The 18,511-nt window shown below is 38.7% G+C and overlaps 1 protein-coding gene across 1 annotated transcript in view; it reads right to left on the bottom strand.

Annotated features, from left to right (window-relative positions):
* LOC145996749 (uncharacterized) overlaps positions 1-4,755 on the bottom strand; it is a 470,158-nt gene extending 465,403 nt beyond the window's left edge. The window contains exon 1 of the mRNA XM_083133278.1: positions 4,665-4,755. Coding sequence (XP_082989404.1) covers positions 4,665-4,684 — 20 coding nt within the window. The 5' untranslated portion in view covers positions 4,685-4,755. The remainder of the gene's footprint in view (positions 1-4,664) is intronic.
* Between the last annotated feature and the right edge of the window lie 13,756 nt (positions 4,756-18,511).

Here is an 18,511-nt window from a genome sequence, read left to right as displayed (position 1 = left end):
TCCTAGATGCTATTTTTATGGGATGAAAAACTTTTCTAGTCTTCCCCCCCCCTCAAGTTAAACCTTAAGTTCAACTGTGCCCCAGACGCCTGGAGTCCCGGGTTCGAATCCCGACCTGTGCATGGGTGTTCTTTATGAGTAGGGCCCGGGACTTTATGTTGTAACATATTTTTCATTTGGCTTCGGATCTAATATAGGGGTGAGATATTTACATATCTGATGAAAATCAGCCGAAATAGACAAACTTGACAAAGCATATTTTGACATATTTCACCAATTTCGCGTTTTTACAACATATTTCTTCAATTGTGTTGTAATAAGACATATTTCTGTATAATTTCGTAATTCTCTCGCACATAATCGGTTATTTCATAATTTTTTCTTCGTAGCTTTAGCACAACGGATAGTTCATATTGTCGATGACAGGATATGGAAATTACGGAGGAAGAAAGGTGCCGTCTTTTCTTAGCACGAAACAATAATACCCCACTTTTTTCATCCCGCCAACAATTGATAGCCATGCAAACATTATTGAGGAAAAATGTTCTCTCTCATTGCTGCACGGGAAGTAATGAAGTTTCGTTCTCATTTCTTTGCCTTTTTCGCTTTTCACAAAAATCAGTCAAAAGTAAAAATAACATTCGGTTCATTACAGCCCCTACTCTACTCTATCGGGTATGGGAGAAATTCGAGAGTACTGTTGTGCATATTTTTGGCTATACTGGGAATATTTCTGCATTTTTCTGACATATTTGTAATTTTTCATGACATATTTTCCAATTTATATGACATAATTACATACATATTTTACAGTTCTATAGGATATAAAGTCCTGGGCCCTATTTATGAGTGTCCCTTCATCAATTTAATCAAATCATTACCCATTCTCCTCATCGCGATTAGTCAAAAGTGGCAGAAAAGCGAAGTAAAATAAACCAAATCAATCATTGGGCCCCAAGTTACGCATATACAGGTAAGGATGATTTTAGCCCCTGCCACCCAGAACAATAGTAATATTTGACACAAAAATTTACAATGCATTGCATGGTGCAAATATGGTATAACCCTCTGCCCACAAATTGAACTGGTACTACTGAGTGACATTGTGCCTCATCCTGATTGGTGAGCATGGTCGGGGCCTTGGAGAAGGAACGACCATTCCGATTCTTGAGGTATCGTCGTCAACAACGTGAAGGTAGGATTTGGAAGTATGTTAGATTGGGTTTTCTTTAATTTGTATTAGTAATTAATTTATCATTAATTACGACTTAGGGGAGACTGGGGCAGATTTGAACATCTCGAATTTCCCGGCAATGCGATGAAATTGTGCGTAGTTGACAGCTGTGAGAATAGATAACAACACTGCAGATGTCAGCTGGTAATCGGACCATTCATCAGTTAAGGTTTTTTACTTGTGCTGGTGCTGAGTTTGTAAGCAGCTTATTCGGCGTTTTCTTTGGATTTTTGAAACTATCATTGTGTAAAACAAAGAAAATAAACATGGTGATGGACAATTTGTTTGGTAATATTTATGCATCCACAATTTTTCTCTTACATCCTATGTGTTTTTAAGCGATGGATTTTTATGTATGCTGGTGCAGAAGTTGTCAACAGCTTGTTTTGAGTTTTCTTTTTAATTCTTGAAGTTCTTATTGGGTCAAACAAAGTGCACGAACATGGTGATGGACAATTTGCAGGGCAATACTCATGGATCACAATGTACACGTCGCATTTCATGCTAGACAAAGCTAGAATCTTAGTGCTGTTCAGTCAGCAGTAAAGAGATAACAGTAGACAAATTGTCCATCGATAATTTTAATCCATATTCTTCAAACATTCTAGTTTTTAGGGACAGAGCAGAGGTTGTCCTATATTTATTCGTTCTTGTTGTTTCAATTCTTGAACCTCAAGTTAAAGAAAGCAGAATGATTGAACGTGGTGATGGACATTTTGCCTAATATTATATTTGCCGTTGGCTGTAAGGTACTATCAAGAACGTCACGGCACGCTTACAAGCAGGGACGTTTTGACAGCCATTTTCAGTACTCAACTGAGATCTCTGAAAATAAAATCTCTTTTTGGACCATTACGTCAACTACTCACAAAAAAGTGTGCTTGAATGGTAGAAGGATTTATCAAAAATGGATTCCCATTTTAATGAAGCCACACCACATAAACATGTTCATGAAAAACGAATCGGTTGATTTTTTTGTAAAAAAAAAAGGACAGAAATCAATGGGAGGAGGTTGATACAGAAAAGAGGGGGGGTTCTATTTGAGCACATTTAATGTTTGAATTGGATCGGCGCGTTTGCCATCTGCCGTTCAAAATAAACAAGAGAAAAGCGCATGTACCTTCTCCCGTCATGCATCTCGGCGTATGAGCACTCGTCATAAATGTGCAAACGTTTAATATTTGATCAGTTTAATCCTGGAGAACATTTCTGTGCCGGACCGTTTATACAAACAACCCAAGTCGGGCGAATGCTCTCCCCCCCTCTCCAACCCCCCTTCATCATACTCGACAGGCAGAGTAGGGGAGGTAATATGTGAGCGAAATGAAAACCGGGCTCGTCGGCAGCTATGATGTTGCAGAACTTCTGTATCAATAGCATGACGGCCGGTGGAAAAAAATTGTATAATTGAATGGATTCCTGAATTCCCATAGGAGCGAAAGGGACGGGCGGGGCACGAACCCCCCTCCGTCAACGTTTGCTCTACCGTGCTCTGGTGATTCCGATGCCATTTTCTGCCATTCTACCCTTGCCATTATGTTCTGCTAGTCCAGAGGCGCAACCACGAATTTTTTGGTCTGGGGGGTGGGGGTGGGGGCAAGTAACAGGATAAACGTGTCAATAATAATAACCATAATAATAATAATAATAATAGTAACATTGTTGTTATTATAGTTAGTAGTAGTAGTAGTAGTACCGGTAGTATCAAGCCATTATTATACTCGTATATCACGCAAAAAGGAGGTAGAAGTAGGTGCCGAAGCATATATTACAGAATGAGCAGATAGCTGCCATACTATTATCTGTCTACATGAGAATCGGGTTTACCTCATCGCACAACACGAGGACAACATTGCGTTCTGACGTCACCGGGGAATCCTTTCATTATTAGACTTAATGCCTGAGTTGTTAGGTTAGACTTGTTATGTTTAGTTCTCTATACTGTATAATACATTTAAAATGTATTTATTCTAGAAGAACCAAACCTAACAACGTAGGCATTCTTCGTCTGACCTCAGAACTCAAGGTTGTCCTTGCGTTGTGCGATAAGGGAGACCCACTTGGGTCAATGTAAGGAAATACACGTGGCTAGGCATAGGAGTAATTTGGCGGGATCTAGTGTTGCATGAGTAAGTTGTGGTAAAAAGTAAATGTGTAAAGTTTTACAACTTGTCACTATTTATACTGTTTCTCATCAAATGTCAACCAGAAGCTGACCTTTCAACGTATTGTGGATGCACCTGTAAATCATGACGTCAGGATCCTTTATTTCTTCAGTAAGATTAAAAGATTAACAACATTATAAATTATATTATGGTCTGCTTCTTTCCAGTATTAAAATTAATAGCGAGCTGACTCCTACAAAACTTTTTTTTAAAAAATGATACATGGTTCAGTAAACCCGGGATAACAATCAACTTCTACCAGTAGCGGCGATTGAGTGCAAAAACTGGGGGGGGGGACTTTTCCTAGTGATACAACCGTTAAGTGTTATGGCGATAGAGGAAAAAAATAAACATCGAGTACAGAGTTGGTAGACTAGGCTTATCATTAAGAGGCCATAGTGCGTGGGCAAAAAGTGGCAGAAAAATTAAGGGGGGGGGGGCGACAACTGTCACCGCACGCCCCCCTAGTCTCTGCCACTGCATTATACTGTTTTTAATGATACAAGTATACTTGTACATACTTAATGAGCAACGATAACATTCACTGGACTATAGCAATGATTCCCAACCTTAGGGTGGTGCGAGATGGGCATAGGGATGCGGCGAGAAATTTTAGAGATAAACGAAAACAATTAGGAAATAGGCTTGATATGTAACATTTATGCTCTAAGCATCAATCGTAAGTCTTATATTAATAAAACAAACGCTTTTGAGTGATTTCCATTGTAGTAAACTGTATTCTATTCAGATGTTGGTTCCTTACATTATCTTTCAATGAATAACATTAGTACTGGAGTAGATATTTATTTGACAATAAACTTATCTTGCTCCTGATAACATATTCCACTTCGATTTAAGATTAAAAATTGAAAAAAAATCCTAACAAGGGTGCCGTAAAAGGTTTGGGAATCCCTGGATTATATGGTGGCGTCGGATGAAACACACATATTTAGGGTCAACGAAGTTAGTCGTAATTGATTGATTGATTGATTGATTTGGTGTCTTAAGTCCACTTCATGTACAGTAAGGCTAATCGGGACTGGACCTACAGTTTAAAGTGGGATCCGAACCACTATGTGCCTCCACCGGGACTCCTTGATTACAAGGCAACGACGCTGCCACTGCGCCATCGGGGAGGCCCCTAGTCGTAAGGTGTATTCTATGCAGCGTATAATGATAAAAATATAGGTTGAATTGTATATTTTGCAAATATGCTGTATAAAGAAACAAACTAATTGTACTCGTACTAATTGAGATGAGTGTACCTGCTCGTCTTGTAGTTCATGGACTGCCTACTGTTGCTCCTTCACTAACGCACATAGAGACCAGTTGCCAACTGTGTGTTGCGTCTCCTCGTCTCGCCTTTTAATAGCGTGTCTAGCGGAAGTAGGGGACCACGCAGCTAGATGCTATTGGCGATTCCCAATGTGGAAAGCTTTCCACTATCGGCGATGTCCAGTTACAGTATGGGGCTGCAGAACGCGATTCTACCGTGCTGTTTAACTCACTCACCGTCACTGTTTAACACGAGAGTAAAAATTCCACGACAAATCAATGGCTCTAAGAAACACTATCTTTAAAAGAAAACAAGATAAAATGGTAATAATATCGTAAAGATTTACACCAGTCAAGAAAGTCAAGAAAAAGTCAAGAAAATATGCCTGTGGTCAAGAATTAAAGCTATATATAAAGTAGGCTATAGTGAATTTACATTGTTATGTACCTCTACTGACATTTGATTAAATTGGATATTTGGAAACCTGAAATTATATTGACTTGAGGTTAATTTGTTCACTTCGTTTTTTTTAAGAATTACATTCTTGTATGTGTGAAGTTGTAAAAAAATATTAAATAAAGTAATGTCGCGATTTCCCATCCAGGATGAAGTCTGAAGCATTAATTTTTACATGTATTGATAATTAAAGCAAGTGTAAATCTCTTGTTAGTACAGCTTCAGTTTTCTTCTTAACCTGTCTTGTAGTAGTTTTCTTCATTAAATAAAAATATATATTTTCTTAATTTCCAACTATATAAGTAGGGGGCGATAAATGTTGAAAAAACAAGGTCACGAAAAAGCCAAGAATTTTGGATTTATTATTTTGGTAGACACCCTGGAATAGCTACTACTAAATTGACATTCAATTTAAGAAAACAGTCCACTGCCTCGTTTCAGCTTCAAGAATGACTCAAAACTAGAAAGTTCCCTCCCACACGCAGACACAATAAACCATTTGACACCCACGGAACTTACTGACGAACTTTTGCCTCGTCCCCTTCATCCCAACACGTGTTTGTAGCGACTGGCAACAACCAGCAGGCAGTTAATTCTATCCACCCCCCGAATGTTGGAAAACGCAAGAAATGATTTCGTCTTTGTAACATGATCTGAATTATAAGAAAGAGGGTTGACAATCAAAATCTTACATGTGTGTACGAAGTTATAAAACTGTTAAAACATACAAAATGTTTTAATTAACAAAAAATGGCACTTCAAGAGTTAGATATAAAAGTGGATAAAGACTGACATTTTAAATTATTGTGTCTAATTCTCTTCGTAAATACCAAGTCAATAATTAGTGTGCTTTTTAATCATATGCCTTATAGTGCAACTAACTCTCAGGTTTAGTAGATAACTATGATTGTTCATTCCTTTCCTTACGCAAGAAAGGACTTTTAACCTATACAAGTTTCTGCTAGGTGTACAATTTATCAAATAACAGCATGTCGTTCCTGTAATGTGGCTATTAAGTATGGATCAGGAACATGCCCGTAACGTAACCCAAAAGTAAGGTACAGAAGTATAAACTGTCCCTCCCAATAATTGAAGACCAAAATTGGTAAACGCTGTAAGTGCCACAATAATTCAAACACTGTCTTCCACGTTAAACTGTGAAATGTGCCATGCTTTATAATGTGGTAATCGTGAAATGTGGCTGGTAGCCGTCTAAGTAGTTCTAAGGGCGTGTAAAGAGGTCACTATAATGTGCACGTTCTTACGGGCTGATGTGCGGAACGATGCGATTTCCCAACACTTTCGCTTTTGGCACTTACAACGTTTACAACTTTTAGCCCTCAATTCAACTGCATATTCTAAAAGCGACATCAATTGATGTTATTCAGCTGTCAGTTATCATTACATAGCTATACATGCACTACACAATGTCTCTTACTTACTTTAATAAAACTGGCACCTTGCATTTCATGTTCAGTTTAACTCTGGATTGAACGTTGCCTTGTTTCCAACATATCCTTTTCACAATACTTTCTCAACTCACCTAACTTCCTTAACATAAAAACAGGAATTGAAATAACATGACTAAAACATTCAAGATCTCACGCCACATTTCTGTGCAACTTCTATGACAAATACGTACTTCGCAAGGAACAAGATCCTTCCCCCTTCCTTCGTGCAGGACAAGTTCCAGCTTGCAAGGAAACAAGGCGATTGCATGCAGTGTTGCCAGTTACTGGTACTGGAAAAGCATTAGCTGCGTTATTTTCCACTGTCTAGTTACAGTATGTAACATTCTTATTCGTACACACGGATTTTCAAAGAAAATGCTTTAATATCTGAAAGGAAATACACTCTTTTGAAATTGTTTCTTTACAATTCAATAACTAATATCATTAGGAAATACACTCTCTTGAAATTGTTTCTTTACAATTCAATAACTAATATCATTAGGAACATAAAATCTTACACAAATTCTATATAACCAATGACAATAATAAATTAAATAAAACTGAAAGGGAAACATGACATTTTTAACTCCATTAAGCCTTGTTTCCATGATTATGAAAAACTAAATATGCTGACCAAGGCAGTAATTTATTTTATTAAAAACATAAACTAACGTCTGAAGTCTGAAGAAGACCTTGCTAGAAGGTTGAAACGTTACGTTAGTTTATGTTTTTAATAAAATAAATTACTGCCTTGGTCAGCATATTTAGTTTTTCATGACATTTTTGTACAACTTTTCTATTCTTACACTTAATAATATAAAAGAAAAAGTATGTTCAGAGCAAATTGACTGACAGTTCTAATACTTTGATGCGTATCCTTTGGCTTTAATTAATTGGCTCAATGGGATTTAAGTCTGGACTTTGAGCTGGTGTTTGTAGTAGTTTGGGCACATTCCATATTAGCCAATTCATGTTAACTCGCGCCTTATGCTTACTGTCATTGTCGTGTTGGAATCTGTAGATAGGCGGTATGTCCATTTTTGGGGTACTCTGCTTTACATTGTTCTACAATATGTCCAAATAGACATATGCATCCATGATACCATCAATAAACTGGATGGTACCAACACCTTTGGACGACATACAGTCCCAAATCATTAATCACCCACCACCGTGTTTAACTGTTGGAACTGTGTTAATGTGATCATTGTCTTTATTTGATTTTCACCAGACCCTATTTATCTCATGTGACCCGTATATATTAATCTTGGACTCGTCTGACCATATGCCCTATCCCAAAATTCCTGGTCCTTGTGGATGTGCTCTTTCGCGAATGAAAGTCTATTCCTGCGATTCACCTTATTTACATACGGCCTCTTTCGTGGTATTCTGCCATGATATCCATGCTTCCACAAGGCACGTCGGACAGTTTGATTGGCCATCATCTTGCCAGCAACATTTTCTACTAACGGTCGTAACTGAGGAACACTTAGTCGGGGGTTTTCTCGCACTCTTTTTAAAATAAAGCGTCCATCACGTTTATTCAACCGTCTCTCTATTGGTTTTCTTGGCACATTCTGTGTTGAACCTTCCTCTCTAAATTTGTTCACTATGTATTGAACTGTGGAGTGTGTTTATTGACTGTTTGTCCAATTTTTCTTAACGAATAACCTCTAAGGGACAAATTTATAATAACATCCTTCAGATCGGAACTAAGGTCCTTCACCTTGCCCATTTTGAACACGCTGATAGATAGACGATAGGCCTACAACAATACCTACGCCAGCATTCCGCTTGACGGGGAGCGCGCCTGCATGTTCAAATTTGTTACGAAGTTGCAAACTGCACGAAATCGCCCGAATAGCGGTGGCGCTGTATGCAAGGAAGATTGAAACTCTTGCCTGTACGAATAACAATGTTGCATGAAACAGCTTGTTTTTCTCTTTTCACACAAATTATATGCTCTGTTTATACACTTTGAACATACATTTTCATTTTTTCATTGACATTTGTTGGTGAAACCTTCATTAACATTAATTTCCAGGTATATATGAAAATGATTATATTTACTAGTAGATATGACATTTTTTCCTCGGAAATTCTATATGTACGAATAACAATGTTACATACTGTATATCTTAATAGTCTGTACAGAATGAGGTAATGTGCTCGTGCATAATTTGTAAGATTTTAGCACAGATGTTCTCTCGTTGTTTTCTTGTGGTCTCAAGATGATATAACCGATCGAGTGAAAAGTAATGCTTAGTGAATGTTGTCGTTTGTGTTTTAAGTATAAACAGTTGACAACTGTGAAACAAGCCCAGTCGCACCAACAACAGAGTTAACTAAGAAATGTGAGAGACTGAGGTTTTCTGGGTTGTTATTACACAATTTCATAGGTGAAAACGAAACAGAATAGAATTCATACATTCAACAAACTAACCAATTACTACTGTATTATTTAACAAGAGGAAGCAGATAAATTGAAACAACATGAACTGCATGTATGGTCCTTAAGTTATCTATTGCCAGTCAATCAGAGAAAAAAGCATGCCTGACGTTGATACTTCAATATTTGCATTATCTTCCAAATATCCTTCTGGAACCAGTAATTTAAAAATGCACTCCGGAAATCATTATTCTGCAACATAAGCGATCACTACAGGAAGTAGTGCACAAATGAGATAACATAAACCAAGAATCATTATCACTAGAAAATTTCCATTTCCGCTACTTAGATTAAATAAAGGCTGTAGGATATCTATTTATAATTGGCGCACAGACGCTAAATATGGCAGCATTTGCACTGCAAGGATTTGCAAGGTTTCTTTCTTTTTTACATTTCGGCTATTTTTCGTCAGCTTTCTATATCTTGGGTTAAGCACGACGATAAGGACGAACTCATGAAGTGAATGATGCCGACCGTGTTCCAATTCAGGTTAATAAAATAACAATTGCTCCCGTCCTTATCCTACCTATGCTCTGTCTGGTATAAGAACGAAGTCAATGTAAACACATACACGTAGCTTGCTAGAAATCCTATTAGTTATTTCAATTACAGCTGTCCAGGATTCTTGCGTGTAATATAGTGCAGTTAATTTAAGTTGATTTGTATTCGAATAGATTAGCCAAGGAAAAACTTACTTAGATAGCAAAAATTGAGTGTAAAATACAAGAACCAGGATTTTTTCCCACCATATTCTACCATTTAAACCAGAAAAGAAATAGTTAAACAGATGTTAAACGCTGACGTGGACATTACAAAGGCCGCAGTTAACAGTGCGAAGGAACGTTCCACCACGCTCATTGGGAATGATACTGACCAGTTAATTCTTCTCCTATATTACGCTGAAGCTAATGGCAAACCACTGTATTTTCGATCGGATAATCAGTCAAGAGACACTCCAAAAGTGTATCACATCAATAACTTGAAGTCTATTCTTGGCAGTGAGTTATGTGCACAGTTGTTATTTATTCATGCATTCACAGGATGTGATTCCACCTTCCGTATTTATGGTTTTGGTAAAAAAAATCGGTATTAGAAAAACTTTTAAAAGGTGATCGTGTCCTTCATTCCTGTGCCACTGCATTTACTTCACTAGGTCAGAACTCTGCTGATATTGTAAGTCTTGGCAGTCAAGCGATGCTTGATATTTTTGGTAGCAACAGTAAAAGTTCTTTGGCAGCCTTGCGTTACCAGACACTTACGAAGAAAGTTGTCATAACCAAATCGTTTGCTCATCCAGAACGTCTTCCTCCAACTGAGTCTTCCAACAAATTCCATTGTCTAAGAGTGTACTATCAGACTATGACATGGATGAATACGGCTAGCGAAATGAATCCTGTGAATTGGGATTGGCAACTTGATAGCGATGAACTTGTACAAGTAATGTGTGATATGAATGTTGCACCAGACACTCTACTGAAAATTATACATTGCAGTTGTAGAACTGGTTGCAGTGGTAACCGTTGCAGTTGCAGAACAAACGGCCTTCCATGCAGATCCGTATGTGGATTGTCCAAGTTACGCATTGTGACAACCGGGTGTCAGATGAAGTAGAGGACAGTGGTGAGGACTAATGGACAATGAAGACTTTTTTACCCCAATATTGCTGCACATTTTCATAACCTAATTTAAAGTGCATTTTTATTTTACAGAAAAATATGTATGCAGTATAGTTACAATGTGTGATGATAATACAAACTTACTACTTCATATTGTGTACTTACTTAGACCTACAAACAATTGACCCGTCTACTATTTGCACATTATGATTTCATGCTATAAGCAAACGGAAAATGCATATTAACAAGTATTTGAACACTATTTTCACTTAGTAGACTACATTGTTTAGAATATGATTTCCGTAATTGTGAATATGTTTAATTAAATATGTCAAAATAATCCACGAATGCAGGATGCTATATCATATTATTTGCCTAATTGGAAGGACCAGCGTCCTCTGAACTTGTAATAAACAGTAAACAAACAATTACTTTTATACGGCTAGGGGGCTTAGGGAGAGTGCCCGAGTTGCCACCCCTTAGGGCGGTTCTGTGTCTTAATTAATCAATAGTAATTTCGATCCAGACGACATTATCACACAATTTGTATTCTAATTTGCTAAAGCCGATCTCCGTGGCGGAGTGGTTAGCACATCGCGCTACGACGGGTTCGAAACCCGGTCTTGGCATGGGTGTTCATTGTGAGTTCATCATATCATCACTCACCCTCTCATGGTCGCGATTAGCCAAAAGTGACAGACAAGCGACGCTAATTAGCAAAAATCAAATCGACTCTGCTATGTCTCGAATCTTATCTCGATTTTAAAGCAATGTTCTCTGTCTCGGTCAACACTCTAATGTGAAACCCAACGACTTGCGGTCTAAGTTCGATCAGCAATTGCCGCTGCTTTAATCCTCCACCAGTCATTTCCTGATAAACCTACTCAAGGTCGTCTTGTCGATTGAAACAATGAGCACGTGTTACGCTTGAGAAAACACACGCTCTGTCAAACTATCTTTTCCAGCATGTACTGTACCTGAAGAAAGAATATCTTTTAATCGAAGCAGAACGCAAACTCGTGCATAAACGCTAGGTGCGTCAAGATAGATGGGTCACCGGATATCGATATTTAGAATTATATAGTAACATTACGAAACGTATAATTACCCTGTTACAAATGTCAGTCAGGGCTGATTTACTTCGGCATTATGTCATTCAGTGTTAAATTGATGAAATGCAATCAGCATACGTGAATAGCTGTACTTAGCTTGAGTGTAAGTGCTAAACATTATGTTTCATGTTCTTTTAGCTTGACTGACATTGAGTTGAAACATTCTTAACAAATTCGACCACTTTTCTTCAGCGTTGCTATACTTAAAGGTTGCCTTGGCATTAGTCATTTAGCTTGAACGTTCCTCCTTATAAGTACAATCTAAGTTAATTTAAGTTGCAGTGTATATGCCCATCTCGCAGTGGAGGCGAATACAGATACATTAAGAGCAAGGAATATGACGTGTGTAACATGGTTAAAGGAAGCTTTGATTGATTTATTGATTACATAAGTTCCTTAAGATTTGACTGGACCTTTGGTCGTGTTCGAAATTGTCTCACTTTTCGATACCAAAATAACAAATCCACAATTCTTGACTTTTTCACGACTTTTTTTTTACCTTTCTTTCCTTTCTCTTGAGTTGACTTGACGTGTAGCTACATGTTAACATTTATCTTATGTGGTTGATTGATTGATTGATTTGGCGTTTTAAGTTCACTTTATTCACAGTAAGGCTAATCGGGAATGAGCCTACAGTTTAAAGTGGGATCCATACCACTATGTGCCTCCACCGGGTATCGAACCCGGGACCCCTTTTATCTCATGTGGGACACACTGAACTACATTCCACATATGAATCATTTTGTGCAGTACCATTTGACTTTGGTGCCTCCCAGATGGCGCAGTTGTAACGTCGTCGCCTTGTAATCAAGGGGTCCCGGGTTCGATACCCGATGGAGGCACATAGTGGTTAGGATCCCACTTCAAACTGTCGGTCTAGTCCCGATTAGCCTTACTGTGCATAAAGTGGACTTAAAACACCAACTCAATCAATCAAACCATTTGACTTTGGTAAGCGTCTGCCAATGTATAGAATCATTTCTGTTGGTATCGGGCTTCAACGGTGTAACTTTGTTGTATTGAAATCAAGGAATCTCGGGCTCTATACCCGCTGGAATAGTGGTTCGGGTTCCACTTTAAGCTGTAAGTCCAGTACCGATTTGCCTATTGAGCTTAAAGTGAACTTTTTCCCACTGTAGGGTACATTAGGACTTGGAACTCCTCTGCTTCCAACTCTGATCAAATAATTAATATAACCTAATCCAGCCTAATTAATCCTTCAAAAACTAATCTTAAGAAACCAACATTCGTGATAATTTTGTGGAACATTTAATGTTTCTTTTTTATCCCTTCTGTATTGTATTGGTCATAAAGTATTGACATATTTGACATCATCAGTGGCTTGCTCACGACTTTCGAAAAGTAGGGGGTACATATACTTGTTTTAGCATTACAAAGTCATTATGTAGTAGCAACCACGTTACAATCTATCTTCCAACATTGCTGACTCTGAAGGTTTTGTTGACTTGCAATTAATAGACTCATTACTATATTTCAGTTAATGAAATACAACCCTAGTATCATACCCATTAAATATTGTTGTGGGCAATAACTGAAGTTTAACACCGACAGTACTTCCTAGACTTCGAGTTAGACAAATGAATAGAAATTCCAAAAGCAAATCGACAACTTATATTTCAGCTGTCAATGTTTGACTTACAATTCAATAGTAAAAAAATAGTTTCAATATTAGTTGAAATGAAAGGTGGGGGATTGATGGTAGTCATCACCCCCTCCCTATTTGGTCAAGTATTTCTAATAATAATAAATAAAATTTAAAAATTAAAAAGAAGATGTCAAATGAGCGCTGAATCCTAGTCACGCCACTGGACATCATTACAGATAATATTATTTTTAAAAAGTAGAACATATACGTGTGGATTTTGTAATAAACTCTTCGATTAAAACTCACATAAGGTAGAAAACATGTTTTTTAAGAGCAAAATGTCTTCGAACTTGGCAACACTGACGGCATGCGGACTCTCCCTTCCTTTACGGTTTTCCGCCCCCATCTCGGCGTTGTAACAGCAAGCCGACCTACCTCATCTTTGCATCGAAGGTAGTTGCTAGGCGAAAAGAAGCTTAAATATATGAATATGCACTTCTTACATCCCGACATAAATTGTCTGTTATGCAAATCGCCCCATCTTTCCCGTCGTAAATTGGGAAGGCCGTAACTCGAAACTGCGCCATCATCGCGAGTCGTAAACCGTGGGGCGATGCACGTCTAAGTGGATCTATCCCCCGTTAATTTTCACTAATATTTCATCCCTTCCGCGTCGCCTGGCCACGCTAACCTACGAAGAAACCGAACTTAGGTTTCACCTGCAAGTCATTTCAATGCATCGGTTTGCCCTTGTTCAGAAACTTATAACGCACCTAAAACGAGTTGTCCTCACTTTCGAATAGCCTTGTAACATGCGTGAACACATACATGTACACATACGTGTAACACGTATATTGTGGTGTATGGAAGGTACTGTTATTAACATTTTGAAAACTTTTTCGAGGAATTTATAATCCTTGTCCACAGTACCTGAATCAAAAGTTTCGCATTGAGTTTGATAATGATACTGTTGTTCAATGTTATTTACATATCTAAAATTCTCTAGCTAGGACCATGTAGTTGGCAACTCTGTATGTCATACATTAACTTCAGATGTTTTTTATTTCAACTAATGTAATGTTTTGTTACTATTGTTGAGTTGTAAGTCAAACATTGACAGCTTAAATAAAAGTTGTCGATTTGCTGTTGGAATTTCTATTCGTTTGTCTAACTCGAAGTCTAGGAAGTAATGTCGGTGTTAAACTTGAGCTATTGCCCACAAGAATATTTATGGGTATGATACTAGGGTTGTGTTTCATTAACTGGAATATAGTAATGAGTCCATTAATTACCCGCCAACAAACCTTCAGAGTCAGCAATGTTGGCAGATAGATTGTTACGTAGTTGCTACTACGTAATGACTTTGTAATGCCAGGTTGGCTTCTATGAGATAGGAATCTCCAAAGCATAACGGATGTGAAAAACTCAACAAAAACCAACGAAAACCGGAAGCTTTTCGATAATGTATGCTACTGTCTTATCTTTGCTGGCATCATTGTTGTGTTTTGTTGCATAACATCCGTAGTACATGTGAAGGTCAAGTTTAACTTAAACAAGCATGAGAAATGCATACTTTTTCGAGTCCATGTTCTGGACAATGAAGTAGTGTCTTTAACGCAACTAAACGATGTTTTGTGTAAAGTGTGCAACGGGCAAAGAGAACAATGTTTTCCCCGTACCAGCGGTTGTTGTAAACCAGGAGAGTAATTAATGCCAAGGAGGACGATTCAGTTGAAGAACACGATAAATGCTAAGGTGTTATTTTTAAAACATGTTATTAGTCAGCACCAGATGATCAGGTGACGGTGATAGCTCATGATACGTGTACTTTGAGTTTGAGCGTGAAATGTGGGCGTCAGAAGAGCTTCCTTCTACAGGGTATTTAAATGGATTACCATTTTTCATCCCTTAACGAAAGAGGTTACGAAATACCCCATAGCACATTTGATGGGATGAAAAGTCAATCTTCTGTTCCGTCTTTTCTCTGCAACTCGCCGAAACATGAAATCACTCACGCATCCATCTTTCACTCCATGCAAAAAAGAGATGAAATGGCAGCAAGCACTGGTACCATTTGACTCCTCAACAACTATTGTTTCTTACAAACGGCAAATGGCAGATTGCACAGTGGTTCGGATCCCACTTTAAACTGTACAGATTAGCATATCTGCACATAGTTGGCTTACAACAACAATTCAATTCAATTATAACGAACTGCAAATGCTGTTTGCATAAAATGCAAAACGCGAGTACTATTGTAGTCGTGGCTTCGACCGCAGAAAACGCCTGCATAAGAGGGGTCGATATACAATAGAAGCATAGTTGTAGCAAGGGCTGAGCGAAGTGGGCGACCGCCAGGGCCCTCGTGTCCCATGGGGCTTATTAAAAAAAACTGTAAAAAATAGAAATGAGATAAAAAGATGGTAAAGCCTAATTTTTGTGGGCGAAATAACTACAACATTCTCTTTCTATCCGGTTATAAATTCTTGTTAAACGTTACAATTTGAATAAGTCTAATATAAACTTGTATTTTAATATTGCAAATATACCGGACGGTAGCAGTCTCATTTTAGAAGCCACGCCGCTATAAGCCGCAATGCCGGGTAGAAATGGCGATGTGGGAAGATTGATTGAATTGTTGTTTGAAGTCCACTTTATGCACAGAAAGGCTAATCGGGACTGGACCTACAGTTTAAAGTGGAATCCGAACCACTGTGTGCCTCCACCGGGTGTCGAACCCGGGACCCCTTGATTACAAGACGATGACTCTACCACTGCGCTATCGGGGAGGCACTGCGATGTGGGAAGAAAATTCCCGGACATCCGGACATCTATAAGAAACAGAAGCTGGAATAGAAAAGCAGAATATAAGTTTAGGTGGGCCACTGATGAAATACTTGAAAACGAATATAAGGAAAAGTGTTGCAACTGACGTTACCAAATACGGAGAGTAGGCACCGGCCTATGGGCCCCACACCTTTTGGCGGATCAAAGTTGCTTTAAGCAAAATGAATCAACTTAAGCAAGCGAAAAACTTTACATTAAAGACTCTATAGAGAAAACACTGTATTAATTCTAATGTTAATACTTAATATGCAATTATTATTATTATTATTACTATTATTTAACTTTGATAGACAGCCGGATTGCGCACACTTTTCCGGTTTTATCAGTGGTATGTCATAAGCCGTTGACAAGCTGTCACAATGTACAGGATTGCGCACAAAAAAAATGAGGCGATGTTGTCAGATGTAAACTGTTCTCAAGCCGTTCTCACTTCTGTTGTGTTTGTTTGTGTGTGTGTTTGGACTTACACGTGTTCTTGAAGTCATTAACCTAACCTAACTTTTGAGTTTGAGTAAATTGGTATGATTTTCTATTTTATTTCTAATTTCTCTCTCTCTCTTCTTGTCTAAAGAAAAAAAAACAGTTTTGCGCACAGACTTTAAAGCTATCAAAGTGGCAACGTTCGATCAAAATCTGTGCGCAAAACAGGTCAGCGAGATTTGTGCGCAATCCTGGATCTAACGTGTGCGCAATTCGGTTGCGGCGTGTGCCTGAAGATTCACACTTGTAATATTCTACAAGGTGGGTCCCAGACTGAAAAAATTGAGAACCACTGGTCTAGGAGGAAAATAAGATTTCAGGTGGTGATATTAAATTAAGTGGAAGAATCAAAAGACAACATCTAAGGATTGTAGATTAGGCACACACAGGAGATGAACTACATAGACATTTCTATGTACGTAGTTCATCTCCTGTGTATGCCTAAACTACAATAATTAACATCTCAACGTTGGGAGGAACCAGGCAATTTCGAAGTGTACTGTGTTTCAAAAGCAACAGATCCCGTTGCGGTACCACTGGCAGAGACGATTCCACGCAGGTAAAACAGCGATAGCGAAATATCAGGTGAGGCCAGGCCGGTTCGGTAGCTCAGTGGTTAAAGTCTGTGCGCAAGTCGGCCCCCGTGGCGGAGTGGTTAGCACATCGCGCTACGACGCCGGGGGTCCCGGGTTCGAATCCTGGCTCGGACATGGATGTTTGTGATTGTCCTGAAAAGTCCTGAAATTGAAATATGAATGAAATGATCTGAGTGAATGAAGTGTGATGGGGGAAGCTTCCACATAGGGCTTTCCTTTTTAAAAGAAAAAAAGTGGTTAGAGCAATGGCACGGTATGCCAGAGACCCGGGTTCGAGTCCTGGTCGAGCCTGCATTTCTCGCTGAAAATTTCTATGTTTGCAACATTTAAGGAGGTTGCAGTGAAGAACCTGGCGACTGGGATGAAATCAGTGATTGAATGAACCATAAAATAGAGTAATTCTTCCAAATTTTCTTCAGCCCCGCGTGCCTATTGAAAAATCTGGGTCCAGGGTACAAGAAGTAAGGATCGTAGGCGTCGAAATCATCAAGGGAAGCTTTCATTTCCCCACATGCAAGGACTTCTTACCCTACTATCGCCGACGACCAGGAGCCTCGTTTCGTCACCCGCCTCCATAATCCCTTACGTAAATAAGCGTGCCTAGCATTCGCCAATGAGGTTTTTTTCCCCTTAAAAAACGAAGAAGAAGCTTTTCTGGAATCTTGGCAAGGCTTAAATACATAATTGAGAATCGCTAGGTGAAAGTTTAGTTTGGAGGAGAGAAGAAACGAGAAAAAAAATCATTTCTGATTACGTTTGCAGAACCTCCAACATTGTGGATGCCCTAGTTAATTCAACTTGCATAGCTTGCATACTTATTCTCCATCTACTGTGATAACAAATATTAATGTAAACAAAACCGGTTCGTAAATATCAGGAACGTTCCCGATCTGTCTCGTCAGAAGTGGCAATAGACCGTCCCCGCACCCAGGGCAGGTCGTGTTAAGACATAACAAGGCGGTGGTGTTTTGAGGTAAAAGGTAAAGCACCACACATTCATTTCTGGAAGTGATGTGATCAACACCACGCTCCGACCGCCTCTAACTACCAGGTATCTATTTGTTAGAGGTTGGGTGAACCCCAGAGTTGCTGCATTCGGGGACTTCGCTAGAAAAAATTCCACTTGAAATCCAACACCATAAAAATCGAACCCGTGTCTCCAAACCACTATATGTCTCCTCCAGGTATCGAACCCGGGACACCTTGATTAGAACGCGTACCCG

Source organism: Lepisma saccharinum, chromosome 1 (assembly GCF_977018435.1).
Source record: "Lepisma saccharinum chromosome 1, izLepSacc3.1, whole genome shotgun sequence".
In the NCBI taxonomy this organism is placed as follows: domain Eukaryota; kingdom Metazoa; phylum Arthropoda; class Insecta; order Zygentoma; family Lepismatidae; genus Lepisma; species Lepisma saccharinum.
Note: the sequence above shows the minus strand (reverse complement) of the source record. Positions and strands in the feature narration are given on the sequence as shown.